This window comes from Mustela lutreola, chromosome 16 (assembly GCF_030435805.1).
Source record: "Mustela lutreola isolate mMusLut2 chromosome 16, mMusLut2.pri, whole genome shotgun sequence".
Classification (NCBI taxonomy): domain Eukaryota; kingdom Metazoa; phylum Chordata; class Mammalia; order Carnivora; family Mustelidae; genus Mustela; species Mustela lutreola.
The window spans coordinates 6,679,356-6,697,424 of record NC_081305.1 but is presented as its reverse complement, the minus strand read 5'-3'; the positions used below and the strand labels follow the sequence as shown (position 1 = coordinate 6,697,424).

General features: G+C 46.1%; 2 protein-coding genes and 1 pseudogene across 9 annotated transcripts in view; 1 reads left to right on the top strand and 2 right to left on the bottom strand.

The window, feature by feature from the left end:
- The window catches only part of LOC131817481 (polycystin-1-like protein 2), a 163,109-nt gene extending 155,570 nt beyond the window's left edge, over positions 1 to 7,539 (bottom strand). For 4 of the 6 annotated variants that reach the window (XR_009348525.1, XR_009348523.1, XR_009348522.1 and 1 more), the window contains exons 1-2: positions 7,256 to 7,539; positions 734 to 796 (exon numbers count right to left, since the gene is read on the bottom strand). Coding sequence is in view for 1 of the 6 variants with exons in the window: in XM_059150871.1 (XP_059006854.1) it covers positions 734 to 796; positions 7,297 to 7,330 (97 nt within the window). In the remaining 5 variants the exon portion in view is untranslated. Of the gene's footprint in view, positions 1 to 733; positions 797 to 7,212 lie in introns of all 6 variants that reach the window. The other 2 variants (XR_009348524.1, XM_059150871.1) reach the window with 2 other exon arrangements.
- Positions 7,540 to 7,779: 240 nt separating this feature from the next.
- Positions 7,780 to 18,069, top strand: part of GAN (gigaxonin) — a 50,439-nt gene continuing 40,149 nt past the window's right edge. Inside the window, exon 1 of one of the 3 annotated variants that reach the window (XM_059150872.1) lies at positions 7,780 to 7,946. In XM_059150872.1, the coding sequence (XP_059006855.1) occupies positions 7,780 to 7,946 (167 nt within the window). Of the gene's footprint in view, positions 7,947 to 8,532; positions 8,632 to 18,069 lie in introns of those variants that run through there. The other 2 variants (XM_059150875.1, XM_059150874.1) reach the window with 2 other exon arrangements.
- LOC131817487 (small ribosomal subunit protein eS21-like) lies at positions 11,694 to 11,944 on the bottom strand (annotated as a pseudogene).

Below are 18,069 nucleotides of genomic sequence, written 5' to 3'. Positions count from 1 at the left end.
CTGTGAGACTGAGCCCTGCCTTGGACTCTGTGCTGTGTGTGGAGTCTGCTTGGGATTCTCTCTCCCTCTGTCCTTCTTTCACTCATGCTTTCTCTAAATAATTAAATTAAAAAAAAAATAAAAAAGCAGCAGCTCATCTTTCCTGAACTGAAAATCAGAATGAGCACTGGTGTTAAAAGCAATGACTAACAGGGCACCTGGGTGGCTCAGTGGGTTAAAGCCTCTACCTTTGGCTCAGGTCATGATCTCAGGGTCCTGGGATTGAGTCCCGCATCGGGCTCTCTGCTCAGCTGGGAGCCTGCTTCCTCCTCTCTTTCTGCCTGCCTCTCTGACTACTTGTGATCTCTCTGTCTCTGTCAAGTAAATAAATAAAATCTTTTAAAAATATATTTTAAAAAATTTTTAAAAAAGCAATGACTGACATAACCCTAAGTATTTACTGAGCATCTACTATAGGGCAGGCCCTGCTGCTGGCGCTCCACAGGAGTACTGAGCATCTATTACAGGCCAGGCCCTGCTGTCAGCGCTTCACTGGAGTCATCTCCTTTAATCATTCTGGCCACTCTGTGAAGTTACTCTGGTTACCCCAAGTTTACAGAGTGCAGTAACTTCCCCGGGGTCTCCGAGGGTCAGAGAAAGACCCAGGGCAGGCAGGTAGGAAAGCCAGTGAATGAAAGGATTTCAAGTGACTTCAGACATTTGAACAGGTCTGAGGAGCAGACAGATTACTTACATGATACAAATTCTGCAGGAATGACCAGCTCATTGTCCACCCAGCGGCGTACTGACCAGAATCCTAGGAAAAGAGCAGAAATTGAGTATTTTTTTATGCTTTCAGGTATATAAGCATGTAATACCCAAACTAAATTTAAAGGGTACAGTGTGCAAAAGGGTGTGGCTTGAAGGGGGAAAGTAAAGTTTCTTGCGCTGAACTTGGTTTGAAAGTAGATATTGGGGGCAACCTATCCCAAGAGCTGTTATACTGTGACCTCCTACGATCTGGGAGTTTCATTTCATGTACTTCAAGTCACTCTTCCTAATTTGTCTTCCTTCATGCAATGTCAGGTTAGGCAGAAAGGGATGAAAGAGCCAGGAAACTTCCCTCTCCCCCCACCTTCCTCTCTTCTGTTTCTTTCTTTTCACAAGTATATATTTATTACACACCTATTATATTCCATGCATTGTTTTAGAGGTTAAGGATACAGTGATGAGTAAAATAGGAAGTTCCTGCCAGGCCTCATGAAACCAGTATTAAAGCCAGAGGAGACACACAATTCACAAATAAACATACATAATTCCAGGCAGTGATTGAATGCAGTGAGGAAAAATGAAGTTAGTTAGGTGAAAGACTTTCTTTTTTTGTATGTATGTGTATTTTTCTAATCTTTTTTTTTTTAAGATTTTATTTATTTATTTGACAGAGAGAGAGATCACAAGTATGCAGAGAGGCAGGCAGAGAGAGTGGGGGAAGCAAACTTCCCGCGGAGCAGAGAGCCCGATGTGGGGCTCGATCCCAGGACCCTAAGACCATGAAGACAGAACCCCAACCCACCAAGCCACCCTAATTAGATTAGGTGCCCCCTAATCTTTTTTTAAAATTTTTTTATTATGTTATGTTAGTCACCATACAGTCCATCATTAGTTTTTGATGTAGTGTTCCATGATTCATTGTTTGCATATAACACCCAGTGCTCTTCCTTACTACCCATCACTGGGCTTACCCATCCCCCTACCCCCTCCCCTTTAAAACCCTAAGTTTGATTCCCAGAGTCTATAGTCTCTCATAGTTCCTTTCTCCGATTCCCCCCTTTCATTTTTCCCTTCCTTCTCCTAATATCCTCCATGCTATTCCTTATGTTCCACAAGAAGTGAAACCATATGATAACTACCTCTTTCTCTACTTGACTTATTTCACTCAGCATAATCGCCTCCAATTCCATCCATGTTGATGCAAATTTTGGGTATTTATCCTTTCTGATGGCTGAGTAATATTCCACTGTATATATGGACCACATCTTTTTTATCTGTTCGTCTGTTGAAGGGCATCTTGGCAAGTGGAGGCCTTTCTGAGGGGTTGATGTTTAAGCTTTGATCTAAGTAGAACAAAAGAGCAAGCTATGAGAACATGGCGAAAGAGAGTTCCAAGATCAGAAATCAGCCAGTGCAAAGGTCCTGAGGTGGGCATACATGGTCAGAGAAGAGGAAAAAGGCCAGTTTAGTTAGTGCACACCAAGGAAAGTAAAAGGTCTTTATAAGCCTCAGGGAAGGCATTGGAAGGTTTTGCATTGGGAAGCAACTTGATCTGTTGGCTTATGGGGAGAAAGAACTCACAAGGGATCAAGACAATAAGCAAGGAGAGCAACCAGGAGGCCACTGCTGGAGTCTAGGGGGAGTTAATTAGCAACTGTATCAGGATGGTACTGGCAGAGGCTTTAAGTTGAAGCTGGATTCAGGAGACTGTCTGCAGGAAGAGCTACATGGTTTGCTGGTGAGAACAGTATGAGAGACAGAGGTCGAGGATGTCCCTAAGTTTCTGTCCTTCAGTCCTTAAATGAATGATGCTGCCACTGATTTGGGGAATGATTAGGTTTAAGGGGTAAACCAGGAGGTTAATTTCTGACATGTTTTATTGCAGATGTCCATTAGGTATTCACTTGGAGCTGTTAGCAGGCTGTTGCTTGGTGTTTGGTGGGGGAATCATAGAAACCATCTGAAGTAATGGATAAAGAAGATGTGGTCCATATATACTATGGAGTATTATGCCTCCATCAGAAAGGATGAATACCCAACTTTTGTATCAACATGGATGGGCTGGAGGAGATTATGCTGAGTGAAATAAGTCAAGCAGAGAAAGACAGTTATCATATGATTCCACTTTCTAGTGGAGAGTAAGGAATAACATGGAGGACATGGGGAGATGGAAAGGAGAAGTGGGATGGGGGAAATCGAAGGGGGAGACGAAGCACGAGAGACTGTGGACTCTGAGAAACAAACTGAGGGTTTTTGGGGGGGGGGGGATTGGGAGAGCCTGGTGGTGGGTATTAAGGAGCACATATTGTATGGAGCACTGGGTGTTGTGCATAAACAATGAATGTTGGAACATTGAAAAAAATTAACAAGAAGAAAGAAATCATCTAAAGTAATCTCTTATGGACAGAAAAATCTCAGTGCTCCCTAATTATTAACATTTATTCATTCAGTAAATATTTCTTGAATACCTACTGTGTGTCACACACTCTACTGGGTGCTGGGGAGTACAGCACAGATTTGGTAAAAAACCGTCACTCTCTTCATTACAACTTAATTAGTTCACTCGTTTCTAAGACACTTCTCCAAATGTGTAAATACAAAGAATCAACTCTCAAGAGTTATAAATACTGAGATGCTCTCTGACTCAGCAATTTGGAAGAGCTCAGATTTTCCGAGATCAAAGAGTTATAAATAGATTTGGACAAATGACAGATTTACTCATAAAATATGCGAAGACTGCCTTAAAATGAATCAGAAGAGACTGTCTCTCAACCAAATTAATGTTTACAAAGAGTCAACTTGGTGTAATGGAAAAGCTTACAGGACTGGAAGGCAGAAGCTCTGGGCCTGTGTGTTCTGCTTGGACTAGGTCACATGTATGACCTTGACTGAGTCCTTGACTCATCCCGAGTCAGTTTTCTCTTCAATAAATTGAATGTAAGTTTCAGTGTTTTCTAAAGAGCCTTCAAACTATTAAGTTCTTTCTTTGCATTATTTCTCTTGCTGGACTCTCATTCTTCTTTCCAACATTTTTTAATAAACAAAACTCCGAACTCCAAGGTGATTCTTCTCTTCCATGAGGGCTCATCTTTCAAACCAAAGTAAAGCAGGCTTTTTTCCTTTTTGCAACTGGAATTTTTTTTTTTCTGATTCTAAGAAAACGATCCACGATCAGAAAAGCACAAAGAGAGTAAAAAGTCTCTACACTCATACCTCTGAGGTAACGCTATTGTTGTATCTACAACGTATCATAGGGGAGGTGTAGAATATTTATTGAATGAATGACTGCTGCTAGTATTTGTGAATTTTAGTCAAAAAGAAATTAAGGAAGAAAGAAAGAGGAAGGAAGCAAGGATGGACGGAAGGAGAAAGAAGGAAAAAATCCTTTCTCTGGGGGTTGTTTAGCCACTAAGGCAGCAGGGGTCGGTTACAGTCACCAGGGACTGAAATGGCTGGGAGCCTACCAGATCTCAAATTACTGGTTTCACAACAGCTGAGATCTGAAATCTATGGAATGTGGGGAAACAATAACACCAAATACACCATTCTGAAGGCTGTAAACAGTATCAAGGGTGGCTCAGTTTGAGCAATAACAAGGAAGCCTACAAAACAGTCCAAGGGCTAACCAGGAATGGCTCCTGCAGCCGACAGGAGGGCAGGTTCTGCCCCACAGATCCTTCCTCCCACGCTTGGGCCCTTTCCCTTCCCTACAGCATCAGGAGGTGTTTTCTTGGGGCACCTGAGCTGACCTCAAAACTTTATTGAAAACCTAGCATCTTTTTGATTGTTAACTTCCCTCTCGGTAAAAGGTGGTTTTCTGGTTACCAGGGGGCATCTGGGCAGAAGGCTTTAGAGAGACCTGCATCAATCAGGGAAGAGGTAGTTGCTAGCTTCAGAGGGTCACCTGTGCAACAGGCAGACCAGAAGACCTTATATATGCTTTCAGAGATGGCCCTGTTATTGGCAATATTTCCCAACAGCCCACCTGCCTGAGTAACTCATTCATCTTTCAAAAGCAAGCTCAAATAGGACGTTCAAGGAAGGTCTCCAAGCAGCCTCACAGGGCAGAGTCCCTGTGCTATGCCACGTTCCTGCTTTCTGTGCTGAACTTACCGCACTGTAATTAACTGGTTTCTAGGCTGGTTTGCGAGCTCCTCCAAGGTAGGAGCTGTGTTGCATTCACTCATGTTTCAAGGGACCTGCATAGTGCCTGGTGCTTAATAGATGCCGCTCCAGTGCTTTTGCATAATTAGAGGTAGCAAGTCTGGTAAATGAGCACAGCAGGCAGGACGTAACTAACCCAGTGGGGCCAGGGGGTGACAGGGAGCTGAGGAACACTCCATCCAGAGCAGGAAGCTGCCCTTCAGCTCTAGCAGACTGCTCCGTGGGACAAGGGCCCACTGGGGCCAAATCCAGTGATTTTTTAAGATCTGAAAATTCAGATCCACATGTCAAATGTCCCAGTTTTTCAACATTAGTACTTCCTTCCATTTGGGAGAAAAAGATACATGGGAGAAAAAGAAAAAGTATGGCACCATTTCCTTTGTGGGGCAGTGCCTACCCCTTCCTTTTGTCAAAATGACAGAGAAGGTTCACCTCTACCAGGAAGAGCCTACCTGACTAATCCCCAATCACCTCCAGTTATTTCAACTAAGGCAACACTCCCATTCCAGGGAAACTGGTTACCTGAGGGTAATTCTCTTACTTGAGCCTTGTTTTGTTTTGGAACCTCCTTGATAGTTCAAGAGTAGACCAGCATTCCATGCAATTAGTAAGTGTTTATCAAGTATTTATATTATACAGATAACTCAGTCATATACATCACCTTTGACCCCAACAACCCAGTTGGGAATGAAGACGAAGACAAAGAAAGTAAAAACAGCAGATAAAATTCAGGAAACATTTATTAAGTGCTTGGTATTCACATTTTTGTTCTCCATCCATCTGACATTCAGTGTGCGTTACTATGGCCCTGCACTGTGCTTAGCACCCGGAAATCGAGCCACTAAAATGTACAAGCTAGCCGGTGACATGGATAAGTAAACCCATTTATAATAAGTTACCTGACAGAACAATGTTCAAGGTACAGCAACAGCTTGGAGAAACGAGTGTCGACCTCTCCCAGGGAAACTGGGCAGGTAGTATCACGGAGAAGATAAGTTCGAGCTGCTTATCTAGGTTTTTTTGTTTTTTGTTTTACTTTCATTGTGACATTTTACAACATACATAAAAATACTGAGATTCGTACAATGAAACTCCATGTACTCACAACCTGCTTTAACAATTAGTAACTCATACCCACTTCTGATTGATCAGCACCCTCCGCCGCTTCCCTCCACCCCTCCATTTTGTCTGGAAGCCAGTCCGAGACGTCTTTATCATTTCACCCATAAATGCTGCGTTTAAAGAAGGACTAGAAATGTCTAGACCTTCCACTATTAAATTCCTTTTCCCCCGTCCACTCTGCCAGCAGCTCTGCCGGAGTTACACACCCTGATTCCTGCTGCGCATCGGAAGCCTTAGCTGGTTCAGGGTGGAGACTCAAGGCTGTATTGGACCCTTTCAGTTGGTCGAAGAAGAAGATGGGAACTGATCCAGTGAAAATCCCCTCCTGCCGTATCTGAAATGCTGACCATTCTTCAGGTCCTCGGTCCCAATCGCTAATTCTTCAGAAAAACTGCTAATTCTTTAGAAGCTTATTGAATTAATTGAATTTAGAAGCTTTTGGAGGGTGGTACAAATGAACTGATGTTTGTACAAACAAGGTAGTGTTTGAACAAAGTGGTGGCTACACTCCACACTCGCATGTGCCCTTAACCTCCAATGTGCTCTTAACCCAAGACTCAAGGGGCTTGCCCTGACTGAGCCGACCCAATGCTGCTTCCTGTCACAGGTTCGATCTTCACTGGGTTGGGAACCTGGACGCACCTGAGCATCTGGTTCTCTACACACACCCTCCAGCCCTTTGGCATTTCCTGTCTGCACGAAAGGCTGCAACAGCCACGCAGTTACCCGACCAGAACACTGTCCCGGACTCCCTCTCCCTCACAATTCTGTCCGTTCCTTTACAGCCGCCCGCGATTAACCACATCCACCATCATCCTCCGATTTAGGTCCCGGGCCCCTTCCTTCAAGTACGGTAATACTCAAGCATCTTTCTGCCTTTAGCACGACCCCTCCTCGTTCTGCACGCAGCTGGGGGATCCCGCGGCTGTTCAAAACCCTCTCAGAGTTCCTGACCCCTGCGGGATAAGGACCAACCTCCCTACCACCGACCAGGGGGCTCCGCAAAATATAAGGCCTGTCAGTCAGCTCTGCAGCTTCACCCGCTCCATCTCCTCTGTAGCCGGCAAACAAAGGCTCATTCTGCTGGCCTGCTTTCTCGGGTCTCTGGGCTCTCACCCGGGAAGCGCCTCTTCTCTCAGGAATAGGAAAAGCTACACCCACCGCTCCCTCGCTTACAAGCGTGAGCTCCCACGAGTCCGCAAAAACACGAAGTCATCACCTTCATTGCGCAGACGGAGCCATGGCAGATGGGCACCTTACCCATGGCCACGCAGCTACTCAGGGGAGGAGGCATGGCTCGGATTCAGACTCGCGGCGCCAGAGGCCCCGGGCAGAGCCAGAGGAGTCCCGGGGGCCTGCACACCTTCCACCGCAGCAGCGACGGCTCTCGGCGGCGGACAGCCCCAGGCAGCGCGGGAACCGCGACCAGCTGATCCCGCAGAGGAACTAGGCTTCTGATTGGTCGCCTCCGGCAACCATTGGAGAGAGGGAGGGACCGAGGGCCCGGGGGCGTCGCAGAGAAATGACGCAACGCCGCGGCTCCTTAAAGGCGCCAGGCCCTTGCGCCGCCGATGGCGCAGGCGCGTTCTGGGGGCTCCCGCTCCTTCTCCGAGCACAGACAGTCGGGGCGGACGGGCGCGCGCGCGCGCGGGCTGTGCACACGGGGCGCGCGCCGGGCAGCTCCAAGGGTCTGGCGGGGCGGCTGAGGCAGCTGGACCAGACGGCTGACGAGGCGGCGCCGAGATGGCCGAAGGCAGCGCTGTGTCCGACCCTCAGCACGCCGCGCGTCTGCTGCGAGCGCTCAGCTCTTTCCGCGAGGAGTCCCGCTTTTGCGACGCGCACCTGGTCCTCGACGGGGAGGAGATCCCCGTGCAGAAGAACATCCTGGCGGCGGCCAGCCCGTACATCAGGTGAGGAGGGGGCCGCGGCGGGCCGGGCGGGGCCGCGCTGCCGGAGCTCGGGGGTGGGCCGGGCCGGGCCGGGCGTGTCCCGGGAGCCCCTGGTCCCCACTCCCCCCGCCGCCCCGCTCCTCCCCGCTCACCGCTCGGCGCGGGGTCCCTCGGGCGGACGGCCTGCCGGACCCCCGGGACGGCCCCTTAGCTTCAGTCACCCTCGGGCCAGTCCCGTGTCCCCCGCGGACCCCCGACTCCCTGGAGTCGACCCCCGGAGCCTGGGCCGCAGCTCTCCAGTCCTCCCTGCTCCGGTGCCCACCGCCCGGCGTTCGCACGGGCCTCCGAGCCGCCGAGGCCCCGGGACGCCGTCCTGGGCCGGCCGGGGACCCGCACCCGCGAGCAGGGCGGAGCCTCGCCCGGGCCGGGCCCGCGGAGCCGGGCTGAAGTTTGCCGGCCGCTCGCCTCCAAATCGCGCAGTGGGCCGGGCGGGCGCGGCGAACGGAGCCGGGCGCGCCCCTCCCGCGGAGAAGCCGAACAAACACTTCCTCGCCCGCTGCGGGCCGAGGGAAGAGCCCGTGGGACCTTCTCCCCGGGGTCCGCCTTCCGACCCCCGAGGCCGAAGTTCCTGTCAGACGCGTCTTTTTCCACGCCCGGTGGGAGCTCCGTGTAAAAGCTGGGCTGTGCGTTAGAGGCACACGTTAAAGTAAGCTGTAGCTAATTTTAGAGCACTTACTGTAATTCTCAGGATGCGGTTACAAGCCAGGATCATGAGATTTCAGAGACTCAGAGGGCATTTTAAAACTTAGGTAAAACAAAGCTTAAGCTGATATGCTAAGTCAACTAACCAGGTTAACTAAGGTCGATAACGTGGTGCTTAATCAAGTGTGTCCGATCTTGCGAGGGGCTCTATTTTCTTATAGCAACTTTCTGCAAACTGGGTGGCTCTTTTAGCAAAAGGAAAAAAAAAATACTAAAAGCTGGAGGAACTGCCCAGTAAGCGGGTTAAATATAGACTAATAGTAGAGAATGTCACTAGAATTGACAGGTCAGAAAAAGCAAAATGATGGGCATGTATTCTTCGGGCTTTGTCCCAGCACCGCTGGGCACCCAAACTCCATTTTAACCTTTGCATTAGGAGATACCTCTGCCAACTCAGAAGCAATTCAGGTGCTCTTGTAACTTCTCCTGACTGCGTTCTGTAAATCTGCTTGCACGCTCTGTGGATTTAAAGGTGGGGTGCAGGGAGTCTTTGTTAGAATGGAATTTGGATTGCCAGTCTGCTAGACAGCTCCTACCTGGTCGTTGGGAGGTGTGAGCAGTCAGTATCAAATTGGAATCGGCAGGTCACAGTCTTCCCTGTATACAAAGTATTCCTTGTTTGGGGAGAGAGTTAGCACAACTACTATAGATGAATTGTTGTTGTAAGTGGCATCCAGCAGACTGAAAAGAAAATTACAAATCCCCAAACACATGCTCTCTATCCCCTTCCCATGCTTCAATTTTCTCCAGTTTTCTCCATACCGCTTACCACTGTGATATACCCTCTGTTTCACTCATTTACTTTACCCATCTTCCCTAGCCACCGTGTAAGCTCTGTGAAGCCAGGGAGTTTTCTTTAGTCCATCACTGTATCCCTGGCAGCCAGAAAAAACAGGGCCTAGTGGTTCAGCAGATGTGTTGGATGAGTGATGGCCTGCCTTTCTTCCCCGGCAGGTTGGACCTGAGATGACTGGCTCTGTTCTATTTCATTTCAGATGCTCAGTTATCCCTCACTGAGAAGAGCACTAGGCCTGCTTTCTCCTTCTACCTTTTACTCGTATGGCTGTGATCTCTTGGCGGATGACTTATACTTGACTTCAGCTCACTAGTCTGATAAATAAGGGATAAAATGTGTTTTTGTCTCATTTAATCTTTGACCTGTAGAGGAACATGAAATAGTGCTTTGAACTCCTCCAGGTTGACACACAAGTCTACAGAGGTAGTGGTCATCGCTGCTATATCTTCCGCGTTCAGAAAGATGTGGTATGCCCTCGGGACATGGTGGCAAATAAGGAGAATATGTAGTAATGTCAAATGTTACCTACTTACAGTAGCAGTGATTTAGGGATGAAATACTACTCATCAAAGTAGCCAAGCTGAAAGGGACTTCAGATCTTTTCTGGTCTAGTTCTGTCACTTTTCAAATAAGGAAATGGGGCTTGGTGGGCCTTAGTGATTTGTATTATAATGAAGTTACTAGTACCTAGTGGTTGAACTAAGATTAGACTCCAAGTTAATGATACCTCCTCTCCTACTCTAACCATACATGTTACGAAATTAACTCGTACCTGAGTGTTCTTCGTGTAAGCTCTACTACTTACCGATTCACAATATAATTTAAATGTTTACCAAATACTTGTACATACGGTCTCATTTTGATTTTCATTTCCATCTTATTTACTAGGTAGGGCAGATATTTTTGACATTTTATAGATAAACAGGAATCAGTCCATGTATTTTTGTCAGTGACTGATTAAGTTTATTTGATTGTTGAAGTGGTGGAATGTTTTTGGTTGTCCTTTAAAATGAGGAAGCCCAAGTCTACTTCAAAGTAATTTGACTAATATATAATACTACTTAGAAGTAAACTTTTTAGTTATTTTATAGCTGTGATTTCATGCTTTTATAATGTATCTGTTTTGTTTGAAAGGAACTGTAAAGAGTTTTGCTGAAACAAAATGAATTTGCATGTTCTAGCACTTGATGTTTCTTTCCCTTTTGAAGCTTAAGCATTAAGGTCTGTGATGTCATTAATATGTGGATTGGGTGTTCAAAAGTTTAGTAGTCTCTGATATTTTATAAAAATTTAGTTTTGTCTATTAAATTTTGTTGGCCGGTTTAACTATCCTAAGCAAAGTAAAGTTGTATGGTTTAGAAGCAATGTTATACATTGCTTCTGAATGCTCAAAAAAGGGAACCAATTCAGCTTTGTCAGAATAGGAATTAAAGCAACTCATTTGGCATACTTTCTACTTAGTAGAGAAAAGTCTTTTAACCTAACTTATTGGCTTAATCATTTCCTGTGCTTTGTCTTTGGTTTAGCATTTATTTTTCCTCCTGCTACTCTCGGCTATCAGACACTAGGAGGACTTTCAGTATAAAAGGAAGAAACCAGAAAGCTCAGCTTTAGCAGTAGAATCCTAATGATAACCTGAAAAAAGGTTGTGTAGAGTATATGTCGTGCAGCTTTAGGGTACAGATGCTACTGGAAGGAGGGCAAGACCTTCCACAGTCCACCATTAAGCTCAGTAAGTGGGATGCTGCTTTCCCAGGGTGCCCTCTTTCTGGCTGTTTCCCATTCTGATCCCTGAATGATGTTTTTTCCTTTAGTTTGTTGGGAAAACTAAATCTAAATGTAGCTGACGACCTTTAAGGATGACAAAATTGAATTCGTTGGTATAACGACCCACAGAATCTTTCCTTTCTCAGCAACCCTGAGACCTTCTGGGAAAGGTTCCCTAAGGCTTATAGGAAATTTCCCTTTCTCTTGAATATTGCAAAGTTTGCTTTGCTTCATGTCTGAGGCTCTTCTGATTCTGGCACACTCCCATTGATCTGATAGAGAGTTCAGACTCTTAAGAGCTGTGGTTCTTTGGGAGTTATGTATGTGAAAAGGAATGGTATGATTCTGCAAGAACACGTGCATGTTCCTATCTTGTCACTTTTGGGGGGGGTGGAGTTGCTATTTATTTATGGCAAATACTCCACATCCATGATCCTCTCCAGTCAGAAGTTCTTTGAAATGATGCCATTGGCCTTGACCAGTCAGGGGATAGAGTCCCCTGACTCACCCATCCTGCAAATGGCCTCACAGGTAGCAGAGGTTTTAAACTGGCCATTGAGCCTGTTGTCACCTTGTCAGCCTCAGCCACGTTCACCTTGATGGATGTGTGGTCCTTGGTGCTGATGATGCAGTTGCTAGAGGAGTATTTCCACAGCACGGACAGGTGCACGAACTTGCCCGTGTTCTTCTGCATGTTGAGGGCACACCTGCTGCCACCTCCACCATCGTGGGCCCAGAAAAGCCTCTATTCACTTTTGAGAATTTCGTTTTTTTTTTCTGGGGAACTGTTGGAGTGTTAATTGTTTAGCTCTTCGTCATGGTGAGTAAAGGGAAGAAAGATTCTCAAGATTTTTAGGTCCCTTGAGTCAGCCAATGGTAAGAATGGCAGCTTTCCCCCCTTGTTTTTTTTGTTTTTTTTTTTTTTTTTTTCCCAGGGAAAGCTGGTCTTGGGAAGGTGGAGTAGAGACACTGGGCCCAGAAACCAATCTAGGTCATCTTGGATTCCTTTTCCGGGACTTGGTTTCCTCATCTGCAAAGTGAGGTTGGCCAGGCCACATGAACAGCAAATCCCCTTTAAGTCTGAATTGGGTGGCTCCATGCTATTTTCATTTTGTTTTGTGTTTATATGTTGTGGAGAGGGGTCTGTTTCTGTTCTTACAGCTTTATTGTATCATTTAAAGCTTTGTTGTGCATTAACCTTAAGGCATTTCCTCTGCCCTTTCTCACATGATTTGGTTGGGTATTCTGTTCTAGGAATCCAGCCCCATAGAGCTATTTTGTAACAAACATTGACTCTATGCTGTTACTCTGGGTGTATTCCAAGGCCTAATTATCGATGAGCCTGTTTGGCCATTTAAATCTAAACTTTGACTCATAGATGATGCTGATGAACTACTTAAGGAGACTAATATGATCTCGGTAGGAAGTCCAAGTTTCGGAGCAGCGTGGAAATTGTCAACATCCTTTCTTTGGGCACCCGAAACCTGTCCTGTACTTGATCGGTACTAATATCCATTAGTTTGTCTGCTGTGTGCAGAGCATGCTGTTGGTACCCAAGTCCCTTTTCTTTCACTGGTGCTTTGGGTTTTTGGTCCCCTAGGTGCGGCCGCTCCTGCCACGGGATTTTGAATGGTGACTGTAACCTGTGAAGTTCCTTAGTGCCTAAGGGTTCGGCTAGAAGCTCCCAGTTCTGAGACTCTTGCTGAGACGTGAGCATCCTTAAATTCAAATGATGACATCTGCCTCTTGCCGTTCCTTCATGGTGCTGGGGATGTAAGTCAGGCCTGAGTATCTTTTAATGGATCTGGGCCTTGTTTTCATCCAGCCACTGTAAGGCATCCTGAACGACCACAAGATGCAGTCTGTCCTGAGGGCTTACAGTCATCAATGCAAAGTTATTATTTTTTCTTTTTTTCCCCTTCTTCCTTCTCCCCTTCTCCTCCTTCTCTTTCACCTTCCCCTCCTTTCTGGTGTTTGCAGTTGTGTTCAAAGAAACCCTTTTCTTATGTGAGGTTTTCAGAACTGATATTAAAGTATGTTCTGTTTCAGAAGGTCCAATGCAGCCTTTTCTCTGGCTTCTAAGGAAAACTAAGCACTTGCAAATTGGAGCTCTAAGTCCAACATAGGTTGCTCATTTCAGCTTAAAGGTTTTTATTCATCTGAGATAGTGGCTGCCTGCTAGTAGCAGTGAGTGTTCTAATTCTGGAGAGGTGTTTGGAAGGTTTCAAATGGTGAAACAAATCAATGAAATTCTTGTTAGACTAGTGGATCTGATATAAAGGGAAACATTGAGTGTTTAGACTTACAGTAGAACTTTCCTGAGGATTGCTATTTTGATTAATAGTGTATATGATAGATGTAAAACATCTCTGTGAGCACTGATTAAGTTCTCATTCTTTAACCTATAGCCTTTAACTTCTGCCTCTTCTCACAGTTTGTATTTTCCCTGGTAAGTCCTCTTCAGTGTTTTTAAAGTAATTTCTCTTGTGCAATTTAGAGAGTCAAGTAAAGCGATTTCCACAAACTCTGGTTCTTAGGATGTAGATTTGGGTAATATAGCCTAAGTGTACAGATTACAAAGCCACTGTATCCATTGTTTAAACTGCTAATCAGTTTGTCTCATGATATCAAAGTGAGGGTTAAAATCTATTTATAATCCATAAAGAAAACATAATTAGGACAAATAAGGAGTCGTTTGGCTTATGAGTACTGTGAGGTTAGTCCTTCAGGGAGCCATATGATCCTTCGGCAGGAGACAAGTCTATCATTTTGTGTACGGAAGCTGTAATATAAATGAATAATTTGTAAGTTAGAATTCTAGGTTAAAGGTGGAGATGCAGAGGTGTGGGGTGTGACAGTGGCAGACCGTGGCTGCAACCTTGAATTCAAGTGCTTCGCCTGGGTTCTCTATCCCCTGAGACAGGCTGAGTCCAAAGAAGGGATCAAAGGCTGAGGTAAAGGTGACATCTGTAGTTCTTGGGCGGGGAAAGTCACGTGTCCGTCTCAATGCCCTCCGGTGCTCAGCCGGAGCTCTTGACCCCCGTGCCCAGAAGAGCAGAGAGTGAAGTCTTCTTTCTTGGTATTGACTGCCAAAAAGTGACTTAGCTGTAAAACGGTGGTCTAATGTTCGCTGATTCCATTCCTCTGTGGGAATAAATTATAATATTTTCCCCTCTTTTCAGAGATTTAGAAAAATAGACTACTTAAGGAAAATAAAATCTTGTTAAGGCTTTTTGTCCTTTGTCCCAAAGAAGGCAACACAACATCAGACATCACTCACCATCAGGGAAATGCACATCAAAGCCGCAATGAGCGATCACTGTATACCTGTTAGAAGGGCTAAAATAAAAAAAAGACAGGAAATCGCAAGTGTTGGCACGGATGTAGAGAAGGAACCCTCATACACCATTGCCGGGAACATAAATTGGTGCAGTCACTGCAGAAAACAGTATAGAGGTTCCTTAAAGGAATTAAGAATAGATACATAAGCAAGCAACCTAAGTGTCCATCAATAGATGAATGGATAAGGAAGATGTGTGTGTGTGTATATATACACACACATATGTATACACACAATAGAATGTATGTGTGTGTATACACACACATACACACACACACACACACGCAGTGGAATATTGCACAACTACAGAAGGGATGGGGTCATGCCATTCGAGACAGCATGGTAGGACTGAGAGGGTTTTATGCTAAATGAAATAAGTCAGACCGAGAAAGACAAATACCATATGATTTCATGCATAAGCAAAATCTAAAAAAAAATAAAAGCAACAAATTAGTAAACAACAAAAAGCAAAAAATCAGACCTAAAATTACAGAGGACAAACTGATGGTCCCCCTTGGCAGGAGGGGCTGGGGCGGGAGCAGTTTGGGCAAAATGGGTTAAAAAGAGAGAGAGATACAGGCTTCCAGTCATGGAAGGGGTAAGTCATGGGAATACAAGGCACAGCATAAGGAATATAGTCAGTGATATGTCATAGCACTGTATGGGGACAGATGGTGGCCACGCTTGTGGTGAGCACAGTATAGTGTATACACTTGGTGAGTTACTGTGCTGTCCACCTGAAACTAAGGTAACATGAGGTGTCAGTTCTACTCAAGTCAAAAAGAAAAGAGGGGCACCTGGGTGGCTTGGTCGGTTAAGCATCTGCCTTTGGCTCAGGTCATGATCTCTAGGTTGGGTTCAAGCCCAGGGTCAGGCTCCCTGCTCAGCAGGGAGTGTGCTTCTCCCTCTCCCTCTGTGTCTGTAGCTCTCCCAAATGAATAAATTTTTTTTGAAGATTTTACTTATTTGACAGAGAGAGATCACAAGTAGGCAGAGAGGCAGGCAGAGAGAGAGGAGGAAGCAGGCTCCCTGCTAAGCAGAGAGCCCAATGCGGGGCTCGATCCCAGGACCCTGGGATCATGACCTGAGCCAAAGGCAGAGGCTTAACCCACTGAGCCACCCAGGGCCCCCCGCAAATGAATAAATTTTTTTAAAAAAGAAAAGAAAATCTATTGTAAAAAGAAAAAAGTTAGCATTGTCTTGAAGTATGAAATGTATTGTGTTAACTCATCGCAACTAGACTTGGCCATAAAGGGACCTAACGTCATTTGTGTTCACGGCCTAGGGGCTTGATTATGGGTTTAGCCGTCTGTTCATCAAATACATCAGAAGATACTCAGTGACAGCTAGGTGCTGCAGAGACTCCTGTGACAGGTGACAGACAAGGAGCTTGCATTTCACTGGTTGACAGGGTATAGCACTTTCAGAGGCTTGGTTTTCTTTGTGTGCGGCTGCTGTTTGAGTGTGTCTCCCACACACAGTGTCAGAACGGAGACTGAGTACATGGAGACCTAATCCCTCGAGTTACTTGTTCTACTCTATGGGGCTAGTCAAGGAAATAAACCTAGGACCAAAGACTTGTCAAAGTATTTTTGACATTTGCTGAATTTTTCAATACTGATGAAATATATCCTGATGTTGCGTGTACTGTCCATTTCAAGAATGGGGAAAGAAGGGACTGACTTCATTTTTGGTTAGATCATTCTAAAAATGCTGTAAAAGTGTATTTAAAGGACTCATCTGATTATTCAGTACTACATTAGTGACCTCAATTAATCATCTTAACAAAAACAACTGTCTTTAAGTAGAGAACATGGATCCTCCGTCAAGGTTCCCTAATTGGCTCGTTCATTCACTAAACTTTTCTTGAGCATTTTTGTGCAGCACAGCTGTACCCTGGGTGCCCGGGGCTCCAGCCCCCACTGAGTCCATCTGAGGAGGTGGACAGTGAAGACATCTGCCACAGAGAGATGTAAGGGATGGACATGGTTGCTGCTGGTCCGGGTGGAAGGAGCACCCCTCTGAGGGTCTGTAGGTGGAAGATGAGGATTTGACCTGAGCAAACCCCTCAGGGGGTTGGGGGGGGTGCGGAACACAGCGGGCGCGGGAAACCAAGTGCTGCGGTCCAGAGACCAGAACAGACGGGCACACTGGATTGGGGCAGGGCGTGGGGCAGAAGAACACCAGCAGGACGAGATGGTGAGCAGCAGGTAGGACGGCATGAAACAAGATGAGAGGGGTGGGCAGGGCCCTGTTGTCCTGGGTTGGCGCTCACACTGCCCTCCGGTAAGTTGAAACTTTCACTGTAGCATTTCCCTGAGTTGCTGGATGTATATTGGGAGCTGACTGGGGAGGTGTTGGGGTTTGAAGACAGGACCCAATATAATCTCCCAACATAGTTTAGTCCATGCAGGGGTTGAGGTGCTGTTTTAGAGGTAATGGATAGACACTGAGGCTTATAAGAAGGAGGAGATGTACTCTTACTTAGGAGGGTGCTGCCGTTGGGACAGGAAATAAGGAGTCCCTCCCTGGACTAGGGCTGGTCAGAGTCAGAGTAAACTGCCTGGGTTAGGGGTAGTGGGGATAGGACTTGTCGGTGAGAAGACGCCTCAAGAGAAGCTAGGTTCACCGGTCAACAATGCTTATCACTTACTGTGAGTATTAAATTGGGAATAACTTTAAAAGATTCTATTCTCAAAGTTCACAGCTTACTTGTGCAAAGACAAGTCCCAAAGTATGGGACTGTATTTTAGTTGTATCGATAGATGCTTGTGGCTCTAGGAGTTGTGCAGAGGAAGAGTACTTGGGTTGTCATGTAAGGTTTCGTGCAGGAAAACAAAGCCTTTGGACAAAGCCTTGAAGAGAAGGACTAGCAGGTGAGTGGGGCAGGAGGGAGGTTAAGCACAGCGTCAGGAGGTGTGTGCTCAGGCAGTCAGTAGACTGATGGGACTGGACTGGAGGCTTGGGTAGGGATGGTGGCAAGTGTGGATGGACAGGCAGGTGAGAGCGGGCTTCTCGAGCGCCAGCTAACAAGTTTAGATCTCATGCACTCATTAAGCACTAGTACGATGACTGGAGCCTTGGAAGGGGACTTGGTTGTTGTATATCCACAGGGCTCGGGGGGCCCTGGAATTTCTGGCTGATGGGGACGGCTCGCCATGGCAGCGTCCTGGGGACCGGGTGAAGCCAGTATCCAGGCTTAGGAAAGAAGGCAGCCCGCCGTTCTCTGAATGTGGGGACGGAGGAGGAGGAGGTAGCAGATTTCAAGCCTGGCTGCGTAAAGAAAGTGGGAAGCATAACATTCTGTTTTTGTGTTGAATTTGGGGTAACATTGCTGAATAAACATCTTCATTATACTCTTCTGATTCTTGAAAATTCTGCGAGTGCTCCACAGATCTGTGAATATGAATGTTCATTTTTGCGGCATTTCTTGTCTGTGCCGTCCGTACCTCCTCGTTTGTGACAGATAACATGTGTAT